Below are 25,330 nucleotides of genomic sequence, written 5' to 3'. Positions count from 1 at the left end.
GTGGGGTTCATCTTTAAACCGTCGGAGGAAAACCGCTTTAAGAGGTGCCAGTTTTGGCCGGGTGCGGTGGCTCACGCCTGTAATTCCAGCACTTTGGGAGGCCGAGGCGGGTGGATCACCTGAGGTCGGGAGTTTGAGACCAGCCTGACCAACAAGGTGAAACCCCGTCTCTACTAAAATACAAAATTAACCAGGCATGGTGGCAGGCGCCTGTAGTCCCAGCTACTCAGGAGGCTGAGACAGGAGAATTCCTTGAACCCGGGAGGCGGAGGTTGCAGTGAGCTGAGATCGCGCCACTGCACTCCAGCCTGGGTGATGGAGCAAGACTCTGTCTCAAAAAAAAAAAAAAAAAAAAAAAAAAAGAGGTGGCAGTCTCCTTAGGTGTAATCCACCAGCCCGGGTGTCTGGAGGGAGACAGGTGGAGGACTGATTTCCTCTGGCTGCCTATTTCTTTCCCCTGCAGGGCCCTTGCTGCCCTGATCCTAGTCCCCCAGACATGTGTACCAGTGGTTTGGATGATTAATGCAATGAAGGGGGCAAACAAGGACCTCCCCAAGGCAATATAGGGGAGAGGTGAGAGCCAGAACTTAAATATCTTTTTCCCTAACCTATCCTCTATTTACTGCCTCTGGCCATCCGCCCGTCAAAACACACACCAGTTAAAGACAGCCTTCCATTTCCCCATGGGTCCCTCATTGCTATGTTGCAATTTCTGGAACCCATGTTTCCCTCTCTAGTTTCTCCAGAGTTGGTTTCGGGCAAAGGAATCAGTAGCTTGTGCTGTCTGCCATCTTTGCAGGAACCAGAAACCCCAAGTATCCTAGAGGAATATTAGAGGTTTCTGCCTTTCAGGGTATCTGAGCCTCCTATTCACAGAAAGGACTCTTCTATCTCTCAGAGGTCCCAAACTACTATCCACAGAATTGGCTTGTCTGGTCCTTCAAACACCTGAGCTCATAAATCACAGAATGCATCCCAGAGGGTATTAGCTGTTTACTGACAAAAGAGACATTTCAGGACCTCAGAAGGCCAGACACTCCCATAGGTTGGATGGCCCTTCGGGGAGTCTGAGCCCATTTCCACAAAATGCATTAGTTAGACCCACACACAGTGCTTGAGCCCCCTAGACACAGAATAGTCTTGTCCTGTTCTTCAAGTGACTGGGCTATCATCTGAGGAATAGTCAGCTTCCCCCCAATACTGGGGGTGACGGGAGACTTTTAAGGGTCATCCCCAGGTTTGTATGGCATTCTTGGGGCAAACAGCAGAAGGGATGACTGCCCTGATGCCTCCTCATCTCTGGCAGCATTGCCTAGTGCAACAGCTCTGGCCAGAACCCAGCCTGGTCTACAGCCATACCATCCTGAACATGCCAGATCTTGTCTGACCTCTGAAGCTAAGCAGGGTCAAGCCTGGTTAGTACTTGGGAGAAGCTGGTGTGGCTAGACCGTGACCTGAGGACCCCAGTTATTTCACCCATCCTTTGTGGATGACAGCACCTGGCCTGTGAGAGAATCCCACCCTCTGAGCATGTCAGTGGGAAAAAGGACCTTTTTTTGATCATTATCCTCCAAATAACGAAGTGAATTCTATTAGGGCCTGCGTTTTATCAGTGCTTGTTGTTTGTCCATATTAGTGAGATGGAGAAGGTAAATAAGTGGTTTCTACTGCTGAAATGGTTAAGACAGGTGTTGTGAGCTGGAATCCCAGTTTAGGGCCGCTAGGCATGGGCTAGGCCAGTCTTTCAAACTGGCTCCAAAGCAAGTGACAAGAATAGGAGCCCTAGATCCTTTTGTAATTCAACAATGTGATGATTGGGCTTTCACACTTGTGTGAGATGCGCCTCGCTCAAACCTTGTTAACATCTGCACGGTACCTGTCTGAAGTGGAAAACAAAAAGGAGGCCGAGGCCCCTGCCCAGGGCTGCCAGCATTGGTGCATAAACCTCACAGAGAGGCCAAGATCCTAGAAATGGTGACGTGTGGAATGCCAGGGGTGGCTGCTCCAACGTTTCTGAGTAGCCCATGCTTCCCAATCTCAGTAAAGAATCTTGTCCTTTTTTGAGCCAGGAACTCTCTTATCTCTCATCCAGGGGGCTGTCCTGAAAACATATATTCACAGCCATAATAAAGACCCTTACAGGCCGATGGATGTACCAAAAAAACAGATTCAGGCCTTCCTCAAGCAGTGCTCCACCTGGGCTCACCTTTGGGAACTGATTGTCAGCATCCACTCTCCCCATCACAAGGGGGAAGCTGGAGCCTCTCTCCACCAAGTGAAGTATTTCCCCTCCATCAGGTAAAGGGCCCCTGAGGACTCCATCTACAGCAAAACCCAGGGAGGAGGCACAGAAACACACAAACCAGTGACCCTCATGTGTGCAAAGTATAGTTGTTAAAAACAAAACAACAGAAACAGAATAAATAGGCGTGGCCTCTGCGGGGCAGTGCCAAAGCAGAGCTCCACATACTTAGGCCTGGGGAGGAAGGGCTCTATGCTCCAACAAGTCTAGGGCTGGCAGGCAGGGAGGGAGGTGGGGTCTCATGTGTTGGCCCTCATGGCAAAGAATGGAGATCTGGTGGGGCCGATGGAGGGCTTGAGAAAGCCTGATCAAGATGCGGCTGTGGCCTCAGCCCCCTCCTCTGAGTCCCACACCTCCGACTGCAGGTAATCAGCAAAGAGAGCCCTGGCCCGGCGCAGGACGCGCCCCAGGTGGTGTTTTCGCACAAGGCGGTCAAAGTGCATGGCTAGCTCATTATAATCCAGCCCATTGCGCATGATGTGGTCGCGGTGCTCCAGCAGGATGGCCAGGCAGAGGAACAGCATGAATGGGTTCCCCCGGCCAAACTCCTGGGGTGGGGGCAGGCCCATTGGTGGTACAGGTGGCAGGGACTTTCCAGGGTCTTTCAGGGAGCCTACCTCTTGCATCAAGGGGGATCCTACAGCCATATCACCAGTGGGAGAGGCCTCCTGGGTGGATGGTGGAGATGAGGAAGATGGGGAATCAGGGTGGGAAAAGGAGGAGAGCAGTGGGTCTGGGGAGTTCAATAAAGGCTCAGAGAGGGACTTGGAGCTGATAAGGGCAGCTGGGTGGGGCAGCTGGACCAGAGGGTCCCTCCTGGAGCCCATGTTATCCCTGAGTTGCTGGAGGCCATCCAAGCTGGCCTGTCTCAGGAGACGCCCCCCACCACCAGGCCCCTGACTGGCTGTGGCCAGGTGGTCAACAGCATCTTCAAAGGTACTACCTCCTCCACCAGCAGGCCTCAGCATGTGCCTCTGTCGCACGGGCCACCCCCTGTGGCCACCAAAACCAGTGTCTGCCACTTGGCTGGGGGGTCCAACCAGCTCTACCTCATGTTCAGGAGGATCAGGGGGCAGCGAACTCCAAGTGACCTCAAGCATGCGGAGGGCATCGTCGAAGGCGAACTCACGCTTGAGCTCCAGCAGCAGCCAGCGGTAACAGAAGAAGAGGTCATCAGCGCCTGCCTCTTGCAGGTATTGGTAAAAGTCAGGGTCAGCGTGTCGCAGCAACAGCTTCAAGTGTGCAAACTTGGTGGCCATGGCGCGGCCGTCAGGGTGGAAGTTGGCGGCCAGGCGTTTCATGATGCCACAAAAGCAAACAAAGGCATGGCCCTCATGGTCCATGACAGCGAGGATGGGTGAGGCAAGGTCACTCATGCCCTGGCAGTAGGACACCTGTGGGTGGGTAACGGCATAGGTGGTGAGCAGGTCGTGCAGCGCCCGTAGATGTGGGCCATCCTCAGGTCCCGCATAGTAGGGGTGGGCCCGGTCAGTGCGCAGTACATCCTTGAGGACCGTGCTGCGGATGAATTCCAGGTCCTCAGGGCTCGCTCGCTGGGCCCACTCGCTCTTGAGCTGCTCATACTCGCGGCTCTTGCGTTTCATGTAGTCCATCCGCTCTCGGCCTGTCAGTCCATCTGGATACACGTTCAGCAGGTACCGCCACACCACCTGCCCAGGGGTGAAAGGGATGAGGCTGGAGTTCTCCAGATAAACCATACCCCAATGTCTATCAGTTGCCACCCACCCACCCCCCTTGGGCCTCTGTCTTCCTTCTAAGTCTACTAGGCCTCCGACTGCTCGCCCCTCCTTAAAGAGAACTTCATGCCCTGGAACATCTCCACCCTTGCCCACAGCAGTGTGGCTGACTGCATGTGTCTCAGGAGCTGTTAATGAGTGCAGCAGTGATGGACCCAACAGATGACTGAGGATGCTCACCTTTCGCAGCGAGGGCTCCACACCGCCATGATAGATCCGCAGGCGCAACTCCTCGGGTCGGGAGAGCTGGCCCTCGTGGTTCAGGTACGTGTGAAACTCAGCATCGCTCAGGGGTGGCTTGAAGGGCTTGACATCTTCCCCATACGACCAGCTCAGCACTTGTTGGACCTTAGACAAGGTACGGCCCACCTATGAGGAGGGAGGGAGGCCACCATCAGCTGTGTGGACTAGGGGCAGATGCCAACCAGCATGCTCAGAACCAGGGTGCCAGGAAGGCTCTGCCCTCCAACCACAGCTGGGTCCCCAGGGTCCCTGAAAACACCTGAGTGAGGATGGACTGTGTAAAGGGCAGGGCGGCAGTCGTCAGTGATGACCGTTTCTCAGCCAGCAACACGTCGGAGCCAATGACATCTTTGGGGCTGATTATGTCCCAGTCTTCTAGCAATGGGCCTGGGCAAACAGAACAAAGTGCTATAAGAATGGGGATGATAACCCAGACCTCAGGGCCGGCTTCCTCTCCTTCTACTGAAGCCGGGCTACCTGCAGGGGAACAAACAACTCCCAGTCCCTCTTCCTGTATCATCCAAATCATGTAAAAAACAAAATCAAACCATGAACAATTCTTTTGTAGTAGATGTCTCAGGAACTGGCTGGGCAGCCTCTAATATTTTAATGATATAAAGTAATATTTATTGAGCAGTTACTATGTGCCAAGCACTAGGACAAGCGCTCAACAGCAATATAAGAAATAATAATACTAGCTAATGCTTCCACAGTGCTGTATGCCAGGAACTATTCTGAATTCTTTGCCAATACTGACTCATGCAATAGTCACTTCAGTCCTATCGGTTGAGTACTACTACTACCATGACTCTCTTTGAGGAAACAGGCACAGTCATGATAAGGTACTTGCCCAAGGCCCCTTAGCTAGTGAGTGAAAGAGTGGAAATTTGAAGGCCAGGCCCAAAGCTCAAGAGCCCAAACTCCTACTCTCATATTTTTGCCAGTCCTCCTCCCACAAACAGTGCACACTAATATTACCATTCTCATTTTACAGACGATGCAAAAAGGTTTGGAACAAATAGTAAGTGACCAAGATTCTACAGCCAGGAAATAGTAGGGCTGGGATCTGAACTTCATTCACTCTAGTCCAGAGCCCAGACATACTTTAGAAGTAAAATATTTGTGCAAAAGTGGAACAGGTATGCCGTATATGCTTTTTTTTTTTTTTTTTTTTTGGAGACGGAGTCTCACTCTGTAACCGAGGGTGGAATGCAGTGGTGTGAACGTAGCTCACTGCAAACTCTGCCTCCTGGTTTCAAGTGATTCTCCTGCCTCAGCCTCCCGAGTAGCTGGGATTACAGGTGCCTGCCACCATGCCCAGCTAATTTTTGTATTTTTAGTAGAGACGGAGTTTCACCATGTTGGTCAGGCTGGTCTTGAACTCCTGACCTCACGTAATCCACTCGCCTTGGCCTACCCAAAGTGCTGGGATTATAGGCGTGAGCCACCGCACCCAGCCTCTTTTTTCTTTTTTTTTGAGACGGAGTCTCACTCTGTCGCCCAGGCTGGAGTGCAGTGGTGCAATCTTGGCTCACTACAAACTCCACCTTTTGGGTTCAAGCAGTTCTCCTGCCTAAGCCTCCCAAGTAGCTGGGATTACAGGTGCCTGCCACCAGGTCCAGCTAGTTTTTTTTTTTTTTTGAGGCGGAGTTTCACTCTTGTTGCCCAGGCTGGAGTACAATGACGGGATCTCGGCTCACTGCAACATCCACCTCCTGGGTTCAAGTGATTCTCCTGCCTCAGCCTCCCGAGTAGCTGGGAGTACAAGCATGTACCACCATGCCTGGTGAATTTTGTATTTTTAGTAGAGACGGGGTGTCTCCATGTTGGTCAGGCTGGTCTCGAACTCCCGACCTCAGGTGATCCACCTGCCTCGGCCTCCCAAGGTACTGGGATTACAGGCGTGAGCCACCACACCTGGCCTAATTTTTGTATTTTTAGTAGAGATGAGGTTTCGCTATGTTGCCCAGGCCGGTCTCGAACTCCTGACCTCAGGTGATCAGCCCGCCTTGGCCTCCCAAAGTGCTAGGATTACAGGCATCTTTTTTTTCTTTTTTTGAGACAGTCTTGCTCTGTCCCCCAAGGCTGGAGTGCAGTGGTGCGATCATAGCTCACTGCAGCCTCAAACTCCTGGGCTCAAACGATCCTCTTGCCTCAACCTCCTGAGTAGCTGGGGCTACAGGCGTGTGCCACCATGCATGGATGATTTTTTTTTTTTTTTTTGGTAGAGATGGGATGTTACTATATTGCCTATGGTCTTGAACTCCTGGGCTCAAGAGATCCTCCTGCCTTGGCCTCCCAAAGTGTTGGGATTACAGGTGTGAGCCACTGCACCTGACCGTTTCTCTTTCTTTTTCATTTTGCCCCGCATTCTTTCTTCCCACCTCACATAAGATGTGGTGGTTGAAGCAGCAGTGGCCATCTGAGAGTAGGTTCGAGAGGATCTTCAGAGATCCTCTCCTACAGCCCTGATACGAGAGGGCTACTAAGCCAACAATGGCAATGTCCAGTGGCTTTCTTTTTTTTTTTTTTTTTTTGAGACGGAGTCTTGTTCTGTCACCCACACTGGCGTGCAATGGTGTGATCCTCGCTCACTGCAACCTCTGCCTCCCAGGTTCAAGCAATTCTCCTGCCACAGCCTCCCGAGTAGCTGGGATTACAGGTGCCTGCCACCACGCCTGGCTAATTTTTTGTATTTTTAGTAGAGATGGGGTTTGCCAGGCTGGTCTCCAACTCCTGACCTCAGGTGATCCACCCGCCTTGTGTGGGGAAAAGAAAGAGAGATCAGATTGTTACTGTGTCTATGTAGAAAAGGAAGATATAAGAAACTCCATTTTGATCTGTACTAAGAAAAATTGTTCTGGTTTGAGATGCTGTTAATCTGTATGTAACTTTAGCCCCAACCGTGTGCTCACAGAAACGTGCTGTATTGAATCAAGGTTTAATGGATTTAGGGCTATGCAGGATGTGCCTTGTTAACAATATGTTTGCAGGCAGTATGCTTGGTAAAAGTCATCGCCATTCTCCATTCTCTATTAACCAGGGACAAAATGCACTGTGGAAAGCCACAGGGAACTCTGCCCAAGAAAGCCTGGGTATTGTCCAAAGTTTCGAACCTCACTGAGACAGCCTGATATATGGCCTCGTGGGAAAGGAAAGACCTTACATCCCCCAGCCCGACACGCATAAAGGGTCTATGCTGAGGAGGAGTAGTGAAAGAGGGAGGCCTCTTTGCAGTTGAGATAAGAGGAAGGCTTCTGTCTCCTGCTTGTCCCTGGGAACGGAATGTCTCGGTGTAAAGCCGACCATTCATTCCATTCTGAGATAGGAGAAAATTGCCCCGTGGCTGGAGGCGAGATATGCTGGCAGCAATACTGCTCTGTTACTCTTTGCTACACTGAGATATTTGTGTAAAGTGAAACATAAATCTAGCCAACATGCACATCCAGGCACAGTACCTTTCCTTGAACTTATTCATGATACAGATTCCTTTGCTCACATGTTTCCCTACTGACCTTCTCCCCACCAACACTCTGTTGCCCTGCCACACTCCCCTTGCCAAGATACTAAAAATAGTGATCAATAAATACTGAGGGAACTCAGAGACCGGCGCCGGTGCAGGTCCTTGCATGCTGAGTGTGCCGGTACCCTGGGCCCACTGTTCTTTCTCTATACTTTGTCTCTGTGTCTTATTTCTTTTCTCAATCTCTCGTCTCCACCTGACGAGAAATACCCACAAGTGTGGAGGGGCAGGCCCCCTTCACCTTGGCCTCCCAAAGTGCTGGGATTACAGGCATGAGCCACTGCATCCGGCCCAAGTGGCTAACTTTCAAACTCTTTTGTGTGAAACCAATCAACTTCTATTTGTTTAAGCCACTGTCATTTGCAAGCAAATGCCATCCCTAAACAGCATTCCCATGGAGCCCAATTCTCCCATAGAGCTGAGGGGGAAACAAACCCTAGGCCATGTTTGCATGTCACTGCTTTTCCCTGGATGTCTCATGGGGTACTGCAAACCTAAGGGGTCCAAAGAGAGGAGCCCAAGATCCACTCTAGACATGGCCTCCTCCTCTACTCCTCATCTCAACAAACAGCATCTCTATCTGTTCAGTTGTTTAATAGACCAGAAACCTGAGAGACATCCTTGTCCCCCTCCCACTCTCTTAACTCCCAGGTCCAAACCACCGCCAAGTCCTACGGCTACTGCATGTAAAGCATTCCTCCATCCTAACTGTTCTCTCATCTCCATCTTCTCACCCTGTCTGAGCCACCATATCTCTCACCTGAAACTGCCTCCTAACCAGTCCTCACTTCCTCTGTATTCCTCTCCAATCTCTCCCAACAGCTGCCAGAATGGTCTTTCTAAAACATTAATCAGAGCATTAAAACACTTAACAGGTAAAATGAAGAAGGTCACATTATGAAAAATCAGTAATGGTCTGAAAGTCTGAACAGAAGAACCACTGCAAGGCATGGAGCTAAGGTTCAATGATTTGAGTGAAAAAGTAGAGAGACCTGGATGCCAAGTCCAGGAGACCAAATATGGAAATAATAGGAAATGCAGGGGGAGAAAAGGGATCAGGTGGAGATGTCAGAATTAAACAAGTATGAAAGAAAATTTCCCTGAGATGAAGGAATGGCTCACCAAGTCTTAGATAGGATTAATTAACTAACAACACACAACAGGCCCCCCACCAACCCTATTCTTTTTTTTTTTTTTTTTTTTTGAGATGGAGTCTTGCTCTGTCACCCAGACTGGAGCACAATGGTATGATCTCGGCTCACTGCAACCTCCGCCTCCTGGGTTCAAGCCATTCTCCTGCCTCAGCCTCCCAAGTAGCTGGGATTCCAGGGGCATACCACCACGCCCGGCTAATTTTTGCTAATTTTTGTATTTTTAGTAAAGACAGGGTTTTGCCACATTGGCCAGGCTGGTCTTGAACTCCTGGGTTCAAGTGATCTTCCTGCCTCAGCTTCCCAAAGTGCTGGGATTACAGGCGTGAGCCACTGCGCCCAGCCCGAAATGCCCAAATTCTAAGAATAAAGAAAAACTCTTAGGCTGGGCGCAATGGCTCATGCCTGTAATCCCAGCAATTTTTTTTTTTTTGAGGCAGAGTCTTGCTCTGTTGCCCAGGCTGGAGCGCAGTGGCGTGATCTTGGCTCACTGCAACCTCCGCCTCCCGGGTTCAAGCGATTCTCCTGTCTCAGCCTCCCAAGTAGCTAGGACTACAGGTGTGCGCCACAACACCTGGCAAATTTTTGTATTTTTAGTAGAGACGGGGTTTCACCATGTTGGCCAGGCTGGTCTCGAACTCCTGAGTTCAAGTGATCCGCCTACCTCGGTCTCCCAAAGTGCTGGGATTACAGGCATGAGCCACCATGCCCGGCCTAATCACAGCACTTTGGGAGGCCAAGGTGGGCGGATTGCTTGAGCCCGAGAGTTCAAAACCAGCCTGGGCTGAACATGATAAAACCCTGTCTCTACCCAAAAATATAAAAATTAGCTGGGCATGGTGGCGCACACCTGTAGTCCCTGCCACTCGGGAGGCTGAGGTGGGTGGGAGGATCGCTTGAACCTGGGAAGCAGAGGTTGCAGTGAGCTGAGATCACGTCACTGCACTCCCGCCTGGGAAATAGAGACCCTGCCTCAAAAAAAAAAAAAAAAACAAAGAAAAAGAAAAACTCTTGCAGCTTCCAGAGACAAAAAAACGGCTGCTTACAATGGAAAGAAGGTCAGACAAGCAACAGACTTCTGCTTCACAACCCTGGAGGCAATAAGACAGTAGCTCACAGCACCTATGGAGCACTAAGAAGAAAGACCTGAGATCCAAGGGCCCCACACCCAGCCAAGACAGTACAGATCTATTCAGCCAAATAAAAACATTTTTGGCCATTAGAGTACATCTAACCCATGCACTTTTGGAGGAGAACAAAGAAGTTCTCTGAGCAAATGACTCCTGCATGACTAGAAGGGCTTAAGATAGGGAGAGACAAAGGGGAAGGTAAATGGTAATATTTATATATTATATATTATATTATATATATTACATATTTAATATTTATAGTTAAAATGACAACGATAACATGATTGGGGGTTTGTAATATTATATGTTACATTAGGATTCCTGAAACATAAGTGACTTAGTGTGTTAGTAAGAAAACAGAATGATAACCTGGAATTTAAAAAGAAAAAAAATTGGCTGGGCGTGGTGGCTCATGCCTGTAATCCCAGCACTTTGGGAAGCCGAGGCAGGCAAATCACTTGAGGTCAGGAGTTCAAGACCAGCCTGGCCAACATGGTAAAACCCCATCTCTACCAAATGTAAAAAAACTAGCCGGGTGTGGTGGCGCGCTTCTGTTATACCAGCTACTCGGGAGGCTGAGGCAGGAGAATTGCTTGAACCTGGGAAGAGGAGGTTGCGGTAAGCTGAGATTGTGCCATAGCACTCCAGCCTGGGCAACAGAGCAAGACTCCATCTCAAAAAAAAAAAAAAAGTTGTCTAAGCAAAAGCTAGAAGTTAAGGGTTAGGGACCAGAAAACGAATAAGAATTACAAGTGTTCCAAAGCTCCATTTTAAAGGCCAGAAAAAGTGGGAGAGATTAAAGGAGAAAAAGTAGCCTAAAGATTTCACTGTTGGGGCGGGGTGCAGTGGCTCACGACTATAATCCCAGCACTTTGGGAGGCCGAGGCAGGCAGATCATGAGGTCAGGAGATCGAGACCATCCTGGCTAACACGGTGAAACCCCGTCTCTACTAAAAATACAAAAAATTAGCCAGGTGTGATGGTGGGCGCCTGTAATCCCAGCTACTCGGGAGGCTGAGGGAGAATTGCTTGAACCCAGGATGCAGAGGTTGCAGAGAGCCGAGATCGTGCCACTGCACTCCAGTCTGGGCGACAGAGCGAGACTCCATCTCAAAAAAAAAAAAAAAAAAAATTAGCCGGGCATGATGGTGTGTGCCTGTAATCCCAGCTACTCGGGGGGCTGAGGGAGGAGAATTGCTTGAACCCAGGATGCAGAGGTTGCAGCGAGCTGAGATCGTGCCACTGCACTCCAGTCTGGGCGACAGAGCGAGACTACGTGTCAAAAAGAAAAAAAAAAAGATTTCACTGTCAGTTGCCTTAAAAAGCATAAATTCTGCTATGACGTTTTTACGAGAGGTATGAGAGACATACCTAAAACTAGGTGACACAAAAAGGTTAAAAATTAAAGAATCCTAAAGGTATATCTGGTAAACACAAACAGAAAAAAATAGTAGCCATGAGAATGTCAGAAAAAGCATCACTCAAGGCCAAAAGCATTTAACACAAAGAGACATTTTATACTGATTAAAAAAACAACCCCCTCAATCCCACTAATAAAACAGGCAGAGGCCAGGCGCGGTGGCTCACGTCTGTAATCCCAGCACTTTGGGAGGCTGAGGTGGGCGGATCACAAGGTTGAGACCAGCCTGGCCAACATGGTGAAACCCCATCTCTACTAAAAAATACAAAAAAAAAATTAGCCAGGTGTGGTGGCAGGTGCCTGTAATCCCAGCTGCTTGGGAGGCTGAGGTAAGGAGAATTGCTTGAACCTGGGAGGCAGGGGTTACAGTGAGCTGAGATCGCGCCACTGCACTCCAGCCTGGGCAATAATGCGAGACTCCCTCTCAAAAAAAGGAAAAAGAGGCCGGGCGCAGTGGCTCACACCTGTAATCCCAGCACTTTGAGAAGCAAGGCGGGCGGATCACAAGGTCAAGAGATCGAGACCGTCCTGGCCAACATGGTGAAACCCCGTCTCTACTAAAAATACAAAAATTAGCTGGGCGTGGTGGCGCGTGCCTGTAATCTCAGCTACTCAAGAGGCTGAGGCAGGAGAATCGCTTGAACCTGGGAGGCAGAGGTTGCAGTGAGCCGGAATTGTGCCACTGCACTCCAGCCTGGCAACAGAGTGTCTCAAACAAACAAACAAACAAACAAACAAAAAACAGGCAAAGAATGTCTACAAACACAAACTCACCTAGTAGCAAAACCTGATCTGAACTGACAGGAGACTATATATAGTCTTTATATAACCCACGTAGTGTGAATATGCACACATTTCCCTGAAGAAACATCCAACTGTTTCATTGTGGGCTGCTGGGCTGCTGGCCCAGACCCTGCTTGTGGTATTACATAATATTCATGATACGCGCATTTCCTTATCATAAAATTGTCAAACTTCCCAAACCCTAAATTAATATATAAACTCAGTGCAATGCCAGTCAGAAATTGAATGGGGGTTTTTCCTGGAACCGGATAAAATTATCTTAAGGTTTCTATAGAAGAATTCACATTTAAGAATAGCTAAGACAGGCCGGGCGCGGTGGCTCATGCCTGTAATCTCAGCACTTTGGGAGGCCGAGGTGGGTGGATCACGAGGTCAGGAGATCGAGATCATCCTAGCTAACACGGTGAAACCCTGTCTCTACTAAAAATACAAAACATTAGCCGGGCGTGGTGGCGAGCGCCTGTGGTCCCAGCTACTTGGGAGACTGAGGCAGGAGAATGGCGTGAACCCAGGAGGCGGAGCTTGCAGTGAGCCAAGATTGTGCCACTGCACTCCAGCCTGAGCGACAGAGCAAGACTCCATCTCCAAAAAAAAAAAAAAAAAAAAAGTTAAGACAAAGAACAGTGGGAGGATGGCAAAAGCTTATCGCCTGTAGTCCCAGCTACTAGGGAGGCTGAGGCAGGAGAATGGCGTGAACCCGGGAGGCGGAGCTTGCAGTGAGTTGAGATTGCGCCACTGCACTCCAGCCTGGGCGACAGAGCGAGACTCCGTCTCAAAAAAAAAAAAAAAAATTTGACCACAAAACCACTGTCATAAAAATAACATGGTGTTAGCACAGCAGTAGACAAATAGAGCCCATTGGTAGAATGCAATAGAAAGCCCAGAAATAAATCCAAGCTTGTATATATGGGAACTGAATATGTGACAAACGTGGCATTTCGAATCACTGCAGAAAAGGTGATTATTTAATAAATGATGCTGGCAGGCCGGGCGCAGTGGCTCATGCCTGTAATCTCAGCACTTTGGGAGGCTGAAGTGGGTGGATCACCTGAGGTCATAAGTTCGACACCAACCTGGCCAACATGGCAAAACCTCATCTCTACTAAAAATACAAAAATTAGCTAGGCATGGTGGCGGGCACCTGTAATCCCAGCTATTTGGGAGGCTGAGTCAGGAGAATTGCTTGAACCCAGGAGACGGCGGCTGCAGTGAGCTGAGATTGTGCAACTGCACTCCTGCCTGGGCAATAAGAGTAAAACTTCGTCTCAAAAAAAAAAATTAAATTAAAAAAAATGATGCTGGCATAATTGACTATCTTGATTTTTTTAAAGCTAGGTCTGCTTATCACAATGCTGACAGAGAAAAGATTTATATGTAAAAAAGAAAACAATAAGCATAGTAGAAGAAAATATAGAATATTTGTATAAGCTTATGGATGGGGAACATGTTCCAAAGTAAGAGGAGAAACTCAGCCAGGCACAGTGGCTCATGCCTGTAATCCCACCACTTTGGGAGGCCCAGGCAGGTGGATCACTTGAGATCAGGAATTCGATACCAGCCTGACCAACATGGTGAAACTCCATCTCTACTAAAAATACAAAAGTAGCCAGGTGTAGTGGCACATGCCTGTAATCCCAGCTACTTGGGAGGCTGAGGCAGGAGAATCACTTGAACCCAGGAGGCGGAGGTTGCAGTGAGCCAAGATCGCGCCATCGCACTCTAGCCTGGGCAATGAGAGTGAAACTCTGTCCCTCCACCTGCAATAAAAAGGAGAAACTCAGAAATCATAAAGAAAAAGATAGATATCTGTGTAGGCGTGCAATCAAATGTTTAATTTTGATAGGACAAAACAGATCCATCCCGTAAGCAAAGCCAAAAAACAAAAGATCAACTGGGAAAAATATTTGCAGTACGTATGATAGAAAGGAGGTTGGGGGCTGGGCACGGTGGCTCCCGCCTGTAATCCAAACACTTTGAGAGGCCGAGGTGGGTGGATCACTTGAGGTCAGAAGTTCGAGACCAGCCTGGCCAACATGGCAAAACCATGTCTCTACAAAAAATACAAAAATTAGCTGGGCATGGTGGTGCACACCTGTAGTCCCAGCTACTTGAAAGCCTGAGGCAGGAGGAGAGCTTGAGGTCAAGGCTGCAGTGGGCCATATTTGCGTCACTGCATTCCAGCCTTGGTGACAAAGAGAGTCTCAAAAAGAAAAAAAAAAAGATTCATATCGGAAAAGTACAAATTGGTCAAAGGTCTAGGCTTTGTAATCTCCCAACTGTAGAGGTGACAGAAACTGGCTTTTTCCCAGAAAGAGGGACTGGGCCATCCAAACAGTCCCAACATGTCTGTTGCTTTCACAGCCATGAAAATGATCATGAGAATGCCATTAATATGTCTAATGATAGCTCCATATATTGGACACTTACATATTAATGTGTAGAATACCTTATGTTAAACACATACCATTTATGTGTACAGACACACAAATATGAATATACTCACATATGTGGATAAATGTGTGTGTAGGGAGTGTAAATAAGTAAAGGACATGCAAAGTTACACATCAAACCGATTCCTTCAGGGCAAAAAGGGTAGGGTAGGGGATTGAGATTAAGCATAGCGTTCCCAGGAGACTTCAGCATTATTTAAAATGCTTTTATTTTTAATAAGAATGTATTTACTGGGTAATGAAAGATTAGTTTCTCTTAAAAATATGACTCCAATCAAATTCCCGTCAGGATTTTAATGGAATAATAAGCTAATTTATTAAATAAAAAGAACAGTAAGTGAACAAGAATATTCAAGAAAATTTTTTAAAAAGGAAAACATGAAAACATATCATAAAACTATAATGATTAAGGCTGGGTGCGGTGGCTCTTGCTTGTAATCCCAGCACTTTGGGAGGCTGAGGCGGGCAGACTGCTTGAGTCCAGGAGTTCAAGACCAGCCTGGGCAACACGGCGAAACCCTGTCTCTACAAAAAATACAAAAATTAGCTGGGCATGGGGGCATGTGCCTGTAGGCCCAGCTACTCAGGAGGCTGACGTGGGACAATTGCTTGAGCCTGGGAGGCGGAGGCTGCAGTGAGCTGAGATTGGGCCACTGCACTCCAGCAAGGATGACAGAGTGAGACCCTGTCTCAAAAAAAAAAAAAAAAAAATCTCAAAACCAAACAAACAGAAAACAAACTACTACAATGATTAAAACAACATAGAATTGGCTTAGAATTTAATAAATAGATCAACGTAAGAGAATCAGGAATTCAGAAACAGACCGATGTTGTGCAGGAATTTGGTAAATAAGACAGAGGGCTTCTTTTTTTTTTTTTTTTTTTGAGATGGAGTCTAGTTCTGTCACTCAGGCTGGAGTGCGGTGGCACGAGCTCGGATCATTGCAACCTCCGCCTCCCAGGCTCAAGCAATTCTCCTGCCTCAGTCTCCCGAGTAGCTGGGATTACAGGCGCCTACCACCACGCCCGGCTAATTTCTGTATTTTTAGTAGAGACAGGGTTTCGCCATGTTTGGCCAGGCTGGTCTCGAACTCCTGACCTCAGGTGATCCACCCGCCTCGGCCTCCCAAAGTGCTGGGATTACAGGCGTGAGCCACGGCGCCTGGCCTAAAAAGATAACCTTTTGAAGATGTATTCCTGCCAGACTGCTGGGTGTCTTTCTGTCTGTCTCTCTGCTTTACTGGCATTCGTCCCAGTTCTCATGCACTTGGGGTTTTCTCCACATGTTTCGTAGCCATGCAGATTTGATTTTTTTCCTGAAATAGTGCTGTGTCTCTTTAACAGGTGAGGAAAACAAGGCCCAGGGAATTAAGTGACTGACATAAGCACATATGGCTACTCAGTGGCAGAGGTTCCTGTGTGTCTGGCTACCTGGCTTTTCCTATTGGCTTCCTGCCCATCTCTGTCACTATCTTTCCCTCTGACTCTTGTTTCTCTCTCTCCTCTGTCTCTCTTTTGCAAAGCTGCCAATTTTAACAAGTCCAAAATGTTGTAGAGTTAAATGGTTAAGAACAAGGACTCTGGAGCCAGTTCAGCCACTGCCTGAGTTCAAATCTTGCTCTTCAACTTACTGTCTGTATAACTGGGACGAGTCCTGTCACCTCTCTGAGCCTCAGTTTCCTCATCTATAATATGGGGGAAATGATTGTCCCTACTCTATAGGATTATTTTGACAATTCAATGAAAAAATATTATGTGCACAGAATGGCCCTAAGTGTTCACTACACATTAGCTATTTATATGTTATTATGACATCAATAAAGTGCTCGACTCATCCCAAATGGGCACGTGAGTTCCCTGAGGCTGGGAACCACATCTTCCACTCCACAACTATTTAAAACAATTTTGAACCTACAATAAAGTTAAAAGAATACACTGAACACCCATACATACTTCATCTAGATCCTCTATTAACATTTTTTTGGGCCACATTTGCTTTATCTCACTCTCTCTGTATATAAACACATTATTTTTGCCAACTTATTTGCAGACATCATGACATTTTACCCCTTCATACTTAACTGTGTTTTTCCCAAGAACAAGGATATTTTCCTTCAATAGATATGATACCACTACCACACTGCTATGGTTTGAATGTGTCCTTCCAAATTCATGTGTTGCAATTTAATTACCAATGTGATCATATTAAGAGGTGGGGGCCTTTAAGAGGTGATTAAGTCCTGAGGGTAGAGCTCTCACAGATGGGATTAGGGCTCTTTTTTTATTTTTTATTTTATTTATTTTTTGAGATGGAGTCTTGCTCTGTTGCCCAGGCTGGAGTGCAGTGGTGCGACCTTGGCTCACTGCAAGCTCCGCCTCCCGGGTTCATGCCATTCTCCTGCCTCAGCCTCCCGAGTAGCTGGGACTACAGGCACCCGCCACCACGCCCGGCTATTTTTTTGTATTTTTAGTAAAGACAGGGTTTCACCGTGTTAGCCAGGGTGGTCTCGATCTCCTGACCTTGTGATCTGCCCGCCTCAGCCTCCTAAAGTGCTGGGATTACAGGCGTGAGCCACCGTGCTCAGCCTCTTTTTTTTTTTTTTTTTTTTGAGATGAAGTCTCGCTCTGTCACCCAGGCTGGAGTGCAGTGGCAAGATCTTGGCTCACTGCAACCTCTGCTTTTCGGGTTCAAGCGATTCTCATGCCTCAGCCTCCCGAGTAGCTGGGATTATAGGCATGTGCCACTACACCCGGCTAATTTTTGTATTTTTTTTCGTAGAGACAGGGTTTCACCATGTTGGCCAGGATGGTCTCGAACTCCTGACTTCAGGTGATCCGCCTGCCTCAGCCTCCCAAAGTGCTGGGACTACAGGCATGAGCCACCATGCCCAGCGGATTTGGGCTCTTATAAAGAGGTTGAGGGTGTGGGCTCACTCTCTTCTGCTCTTCTGTCATGTAAGGATGCAGCAAGAAAGCCCTCACTAGACACACAACCTGCCAGCACCTTGATCTTGGACTTCCCAGTCTCCAAAACTGTGAGAAATAAATTTCTCTTCTTTACAAATTCCTCAGTCTGTGGTATTCTGTTATAGTAGCACATAACGACTAAGACACACACCCAGGAAATTTAATACTGATACAATTATCTAATGTATGGTCTGTAATCAAATTTTGAGACCACGTCCTAATTTATCTGTGTGCTCGCAGGGACCAGAATAGGCAAGAGTGGAAGAACAAAGATGAGAAGAGAAAAAGTGGCTGAGAGGTCAAGGGAACAAATGAATGAGTGAGCAAGAATACAAACAAATGAATATGGGTGCAGAATGACTGAATGAATAAACACAACTAGCATTATTATAATACGCATTGTTATATTTAGGTATTATAACTGAAATACATAATGCTAAAGCTATACCGTTATAATATATTATAAATCTGCATTATATCTAATTATTACATACATTACTCGGTTATATGTTATAATAGTATAATACAATATAATTATCATTATTAGAGATAACACTTTCTGAGCCTTCATTATGCAGTCATGCACTGTTCCAGGCATTTTATATGAATTTCCCCTCACAATGGTTCTAAGATACAAGGCCTCACAATGGTTCTAAGATACAATTATCTCTTTACAAGTGAAGAAACTGTGGCCTAGTGGCTGAGCCAGGATCTATAGCTAGGATACCTTGCTACCCATCCCACCATGAGGGAGTGTACTGTGAGGGGTAGCATCACCCTATGGGGTAAAGGGGTTCCAGAGCAGTGCTCCTGGGGGCACTGAGTACTCACTGTCCTCCGAGGGCCGAATATCTACACGCAATTGCAGGTAAGGTTTGGAGGCAGTGGCAAAGGCTGTGCTGAGGTCCCAGTCAGATAGAAGTGAGAGGTAAACTTCCTGTCCTAGCCGGTCCCGGCCCAGGTAGCTGATGCCAAAGTTCTTCTTCCTGGACAGGGGATACGAGGGAGCTCTCAGGGCCCCTGGTGCCCTGGAGGCCTCAGGGACAGTTTCCAAAACAAGGAGGGTAATATAGAAGGTGTTGAAAACAACTTCCTACTATGTGCAAGGTACTGTGCCAAGGATTATGGGCAGCCTGAGATCAGGTCATTTATACCCACTTTGTTACACAAACACATACAAGCAGGTACACACCTGCCTGTATCTGGAGGTCACATTGGAAACTGGTAAAATGTTGGCCGGGTGCAGTGGCTCACGCCTATAATCTCTGCACTTTGGGAGGCCGAGGTGGGTGGATCACCTGAGGTCAGGAGTTTGAGACTAGCCTGGTCAACATGGTGAAACCCCTTCTGTACTAAAAATACAAAAAAAATTAGCTGGGTGTGGTGGCAGGTGCCTGTAATCCCAGCTACTCAGGAGGCTGAGGCAGGAGAATCGCTTGAACCTGGGAGGTGGAGGTTGCAGTGAGCCAAGATTGTGGCATTGCACTCCAACCTGGGTGACAGAGCAAGACTCCATCTCAAAAAAAAAAAAAAAAAAAGTTGGTCCCCTCTGGGGTAGATGTGGGACAGAAGTGGGAAGAAAGCAGCCTTCTTACTACATAAAAAAAAAAAGCAATCTGTGTTTGTTATTTTTCACAACAAAAATGTTTATGTAAGAAAGTCTAATAACAACTAAGAATTTTTCAGCTATACTTGTGCAACTATGTAAAGAAGTTTGTTGCGTGATGCTCATCATAACCATGGAAACATCCTAAATACCCAACAATTGTGTACTGTTTGAATTTCTTACCATGTGTATGTATTCCTCCAAAATCACCACCACAACAAAATGACTATCACATCTGCCCCCAAGAGACACCACTTTTCAGCTATCAGATTGGCAAATTTTGCAGTTTTACAGTAACCAGTGTTTGCGAGGGTGTGAGGGAAACAGGCATTTATGTGCTGCTGATGAGATCATAAATTCGTTTGTTCTTTTTTTTTGAGACGGAGTCTCACTCTGTCGCCCAGTCTGGAGTGCAATGGTGCGATCTCGGCTCGCTGCAAGCTCCGCCTCCCGGGCCCATGCCATTCTCCTGCCTCAGCCTCCCAAGTAGCTGGGACTACAGGCGCCCACCACCACGCCTGGAGAATTTTTTGTATTTTTAGTAGAGACGGAGTTTCACCGTGTTAGCCAGGATGGTCTTGATCTCCTGACCTCGTGATCCACCCGCCTCAGCCTCCCAAAGTGCTGGGATTACAGGCATGAGCCACAGTGCCCGGCTGAGATCATAAATTGATAAAACCTGTCTGGAGAGCATTTTGGAAACACCCATTAATAGTTCAAAAAGCAGGCCAGGTGCAGTGGCTCATGCCTGTAATCCCAGCACTTTGGGAGGCAGAGGCGGGTGGATCACGAGGTCAGGAGATCGAGATGATTCTGGCCAACACGGTGAAACCCCATCTCTACTAAAAATACAAAAATTAGCCGGGCATGGTGGCGCACGCCTGTAGTACCAGCTACTCAGGAGGCTGAGGCAGGAGAATTGCTTGAAATCAGGAGGTGGAGGTTGCAATGAGACGAGATCACACCACTGCACTCCAGCCTGGACGACAGAATGAGACTCTGTCTCAAAAAAAAATTTTTTTTTAAAGCAAATACCCTTTTACCTGGCAATACCACTGCTAGGAATTTATCCTATGACTAGATGTTTCCAAATACAGTAGTCCCTCTTTATCTACAGGGGATACATTCCAAGACCCCCCGAGTGGATGCCTGAAACTGCAGATAGTACCAAGCCCTATATATACTATGTTTTTTTTCATATACATACATACCTATGATAAGGTTTAATTGATAAATTAGGCACAGTAAGAGATTAACAATAATAGAACAATTATGACAATACAGATGCTTCTTGACTTATGACAGGGTTATGTACCAATAAACTCATTGTAAGTTGGAAATACTGTAAGTTGACAATGCATTTGGCTGGGCGCAGTGGCTCACCTGTAATCCCAGCACTTTGAGAGGCTGAGGCGGGCGGATTGCTTGAGCTCAGGAGCTTGAGACTGCCCTGGGCAACATGGCGAAACCCTGTCTCTACTAAAGATACAAAAAATTGGCCGGGTGCAGAGGCTCACGTGCCTGTAATCCTAACACTTTGGGAGGCCGAGGTGGGCAGATCACTTGAGATCAGGAGTTTGAGACCAGCCTGACCAACCTCATGAAAATTAGCTGAGTGTGGTGGTGCACACCTGTAATCCCAGCTACTCTGGAGGCTGAGGCATGAGAATCACTTGAACCCGGGAGGCAAAGGCTGCAATGAGCCAAGATCGGACCACTGCACTCCAACCTAAGTGACAGAGTGAGACTCTGTCTCCAAAAAAAAAAAAAAGAGAAGATCAAAAAACTATCTGGGACTGGGTGCGGGGGCTTACACCTGTAATCCTAGCACTTTGGGAGGCCGAGGTGGACAGGTAACTTGAGGTCAGGTGTTCGAGACTAGCCTGACCAACATGGTGAAACCTTGTCTCTAATAAAAATACAAAAATTAGCAGGCGTGGTGGTGCGTGCCTGTAATCCCAGCTACTTGGGAGGCTGAGGCAGGAGAATCACTTGAACCCGGGAAGTGGAGGTTGCAGTGAGCTGAGACTGCGCCACTGCACTGCAGCCCGGGGGACAAGAGCAAAACTCCGTCTCAAAAAAAAAAAAAAAAAATTATCCGGGCATAGTGGTGCATGCCTGTAGTCCCAGCTACTTGGGAGGCTCTGACAGGAGAATCACTTGAACCTGGGAGATGTCACTGCACTGCAGCCTGGGTGACAGTGAGACTCCATCTCAAAAAAAAAAGAAATAAAAAGGAAAATGCATTTAACACATCTAACCTACCAAACATCACAGGTTAGCCTAGCCTACCTTAAACGTGCTCAGAACGCTCACATTAGCCTACAGTTGGGAAAATCATCTAACACAGAGTCTGTTTTACAACAGTGTTGAATATTTCATGTAATTTATTGAACACTGTACTGAAAGTGAAAAGCAGAATCGCTGGGCACTTGCAGTACAGTTTCTACCAAATGCGTATCGCTTTTGCACCATTGTAAAGTTGAAAAATCCTAAGTCCAGTTATTGTAAGTTGGGGACTGTCTGTAAACTGTAATAAAAGTAATATGAATGTGGTCTCTCTCTCTCTCTCAAAATATCTTATTGTATGTAATATTTGCAGACTGAGGTTGACCATGGGTAACTGAAACTGCAGAAAGCGAAACCACAGATAAAAGTAGACTACTGTGCTCCAAGACATGCATACGTGGCTGTTCACTGTGGGATTATTTGTAGTAGTAAAATAAACAAAAACCCTACCAAACAAAGGCCAGATAGCCACTGTAGAGGTCGGTGGCCCACTGGCCAGTCCCCAGCATCTTCCCACTCACCCACTCAAATCAAAGGCTCGGATGAGGATGTGCTGCAACACGTCGAGCGAGGTGATCTGGGGATCTACAGCAAAAGAGCGGAACTCTGGCGGCAAGACGCTCTCACATTTCTGGGGAGAGAAGACATGGGGTAGGCCACCAGGGGCCCCATCACCATGCTGAAGAGTGAGGTGCAGAGTGGTAGAAGGCAAAGTCAGAGAGGTGCCAGGGGCCAGATCAAGGCAGGTGTTCTGGACCACAGGGTCCAGTGAGGAGGAGGCTACTGCAAGGGTTCAGGCCCCCAATCCTTCTATATCCCTTCAACTATGGTTGCCAGAATCACCGTGTCCAGTCTGGCTCCTGTTAAATCAGTCCTCTATGGTGCTGTAACCAACCTAACACATCTACCTACAACACTCCCATGCTTAAATCTCTTCAATGGCAACCCTAGAGTCCCAGCAAGCGGGCCTATGGGGCCCCAGCCAGCCTCTCACCAGGTTTTTTGAACTTTACACTCTAGTAGTACCAAACTGTTAGAAGTTACCTTGAAACCATCCTGACTCCAGGCCATTGATTGTGCTGATCCCCTGTCTGGAACATCCCTCCCACTTTCTTCACGTGGTTCACGCCCAGCTCAGGCATCATCTTTTTTCTGAATGTCAAACTTCTACCTTAGAGCTCTATTACACTGAAGTGATGTGTGGACCCTCTTAGCACTGCCAGTGCCACTGGTTGGTCGGAGCCACCATCATTGTTTACTGGAACTATGGCAACAGCGTTCTTCCTCAGCATACACACCAAAGGCCCTTGGCGATCTGTCTCTGTCTTAGCGCTCTGATTCACCTCCTACCACTCTTCCCCTCATTCTCTCCACTCCAGCAATCAGGAACCTACGGGAACATGCCAGGCTCATTCCCATCCTCTAGTCTTTTCCCTTGCTATTCCTTCTGCCTAGAATACTCTTCCCTTCTAATATGCACATGGCTGACTCCTTTTATTCGGGTCTCTGCTCCTTCAATACCTCCTCTGGGGATTTCCCTGTACAACCTTGGCTAACGTGACTCCCTATTTCATAACCTTTTTCATTATTTTAGTGTCCGAAGCATCTCATTTCTTTAGTTGTCTCCACCCACGAGCCTGTCAGCTCATCAAAGTGGGAACTTGCACATAAGTGCACTCTCAACACATGGGTTGACTGACTCCAGAGCCAGCACCTTCTCATTCCTCAGAGCCCCACCCTCAACTACTGCGGCCCCTCCTCCAGCCCCATAGCCCCTCCCCTTTGTCTATAAGCTCCACCCATTCATCCCGTAGACCCCCGCCTCGTCCCTCCATTTTCAGTCCCACGCCCCAAGGTACGTCGCTAACGCTCTCAGGCTCTCAGGCCCTCCCTACCCCTCGCCACCATCACTTGGCCCTCAAGCTTCGCCACTCAGGTTATGTCCGAAATCTCAGGTCCCGCCCTCCATCCTATGACAGCCACCGCCTCCCCCTCCCCCTCCCCTGGGATGCCTCGGCGGCTGGGCCACCAGCCTCACCTTGACTCGGACCCGCACCACCTCTCGCTCCTCCTCCTCAGCGGCCGCCGCCGCCTGAGCTCCCACACCGGGCGGGGGCGCTCCGGAGCCAGACAAGTCCGAGGCCCCGGAGGCTGTTGCCATCCCGCCGCCGCCCGTCTCAGGGTGACGGCTGACCGTTGCCCCCCAACCCGGCGCACACTCTACTGTACTGACGCCCGCCGCCCCACCTCGTGCCGGGGCGCAGGCGCAGAGGGCGCCGCGCGACCCTACCCCCCCCCACCGTCCCTCCCACCTGGCCCTGCCTGGAGGTCGCCTCTGCGCCTGCGCCTAGAGTGCTGTTGCCAGGAGCCCCGCCCCCAAAAGTCGGGCATTTTGCTCTATTTCAGCTAGCGTGCAGACGCCTACTGAGGCCCCGCCTCCCCCAGCCCCGTGGTTTGGTTGTTTTGACAGCATACTTCCGGATTCACGGAGGTGTTAAACTGACACCTCGTTCGCCAAGAGAAGGGGGCGGGGAAAGGAAGAGGCTGCGTGATGACGTCAGGCCCACACCCCGCCTCAAGTTGCCTCACGCCTCTGCTGGCAGATGATGTCATCTATTTCAAATACCAGTGGCCCTCGCTTCAAATGAATCCACTGAACAGAAAAAATTCCTTTTTTTTTTTATTTTTTTAGGCAGGGTCTCGCTCTGTCATCCAGGTTGGAGTGCAATGGCGCGATCACAGCTCACTGTAGCCTCAAAGTGAGCTATGATCAAGCGATCCTCCTGCCTCAGCCTCCCAAGAGCTGGGACTACAGGCGCGTGCTACCAAGCCCAGCCAATTTTTGTGTATCTTGTATAAACAGGGTTTAGCCGTGTTGCCCAGGCTAGTCTCGAACTCCTGACCTCAAGTGATCCACCCGTCTTGGCCTCTCAAAGTGTTGGGATTACAGGTGTGAGCCACAGCCCTCGGGTAAAGTGTTTTTAAAAATATACTCAGCAGGGTGCAGTGGCTCACGCCTTATAATCTCAGCACTTTGGGAGGCCGAGGCGGGCTGATCGCTTGAGCCCAGGAGTTCTAGACCAGCCTGGGCAACACAGCGAGACCCCGTCTCTAACAAAAAATTAAACAATTAGCTGGACGTGGTGGCGCACACCTGCAGTCCCAGCTACTTGGGAGGCTGAAGCGGCAGGATGGCTGAGCCCAGGAAGTCAAGGCTGCAGTGAGCGGTGATCACACCACTGCCCTAACCTGCACCACAGAGCAAGGCCCTGTTTCAAAAAAAATTAATAATTTATACCCTGACTTAGTAAGGTCAGATAAAAAACAGGAAAATGGTTTACACATTGTGAAAATTCATGGAGATTTTGTACACTGATGATTTTTGTACTTCCTGTATGAATGTTATACTTCATTAAATAATTTGCCCCCCAAAAACACTATTATGCTCTCTGGAGTTCTAGCTTTTTAGTTTGCCTTTGTCTGAAACTTGACGAGATCATACTTTCCCAAGTTTATACATCTAGGAGGCAAACTTCCAGGTAATTCAACTCCAGGAAGGACACTAATGCTTCTAATTGAAACCCAGGAAGAAGTTAACAATCAAGCCTTCAGAAGGCAGAAAGCGAGACAGACCCAGGGAGCTCAGCAGCATATCTCTAAAGCTCTGCCATTATTGAACCAGCTCAAA

The 25,330-nt window shown here is 48.2% G+C and overlaps 1 protein-coding gene and 1 non-coding gene across 3 annotated transcripts; one reads left to right on the top strand and one right to left on the bottom strand.

Annotated features, from left to right (window-relative positions):
* Positions 1-978: 978 nt before the first annotated feature.
* TBC1D25 (TBC1 domain family member 25) lies at positions 979-23,937 on the bottom strand. 2 transcript variants are annotated; one of them, XM_003807213.5, is made up of 6 exons: positions 23,681-23,937; positions 22,164-22,273; positions 18,579-18,733; positions 4,562-4,689; positions 4,240-4,428; positions 979-3,972 (listed from the first exon to the last, which is right to left on the bottom strand). In XM_003807213.5, the coding sequence occupies exons 1-6, from the start codon at positions 23,801-23,803 to the stop codon at positions 2,611-2,613; spliced, it is 2,067 nt and encodes a 688-aa protein (XP_003807261.1). In that variant the 5' UTR covers positions 23,804-23,937; the 3' UTR covers positions 979-2,610. The 2 variants fall into 2 exon arrangements, with proteins under 2 accessions (XP_003807261.1, XP_003807262.1); XM_003807214.6 differs by lacking the exon at positions 23,681-23,937 and having other exon boundaries at positions 22,093-22,273.
* LOC112438621 (small nucleolar RNA U13) lies at positions 1,787-1,886 on the top strand. Its single transcript, XR_003027022.1, has one exon. It is a non-coding gene; the product is annotated as a small nucleolar RNA U13 (small nucleolar RNA).
* Positions 23,938-25,330: the final 1,393 nt, after the last annotated feature.

This window comes from Pan paniscus, chromosome X, assembly GCF_029289425.2.
Source record: "Pan paniscus chromosome X, NHGRI_mPanPan1-v2.0_pri, whole genome shotgun sequence".
NCBI lineage: Eukaryota > Metazoa > Chordata > Mammalia > Primates > Hominidae > Pan > Pan paniscus.
Note: the sequence above shows the minus strand (reverse complement) of the source record. Positions and strands in the feature narration are given on the sequence as shown.

Coding starts and splice junctions, on each gene's coding strand:
- TBC1D25 (XM_003807213.5), bottom strand. CDS start 23,803: ATGGCAACAGCCTCCGGGGCCTCGGACTTGTCTGGCTCCGGAGCGCCC. Junction 22,274..23,680: donor TGGTGCGGGTCCGAGTCAAG/GTGAGGCTGGTG, acceptor TTCTCTCCCCAG/AAATGTGAGAGCGTCTTGCC. Junction 4,429..4,561: donor CACAGTCCATCCTCACTCAG/GTGTTTTCAGGG, acceptor CCCTCCTCATAG/GTGGGCCGTACCTTGTCTAA.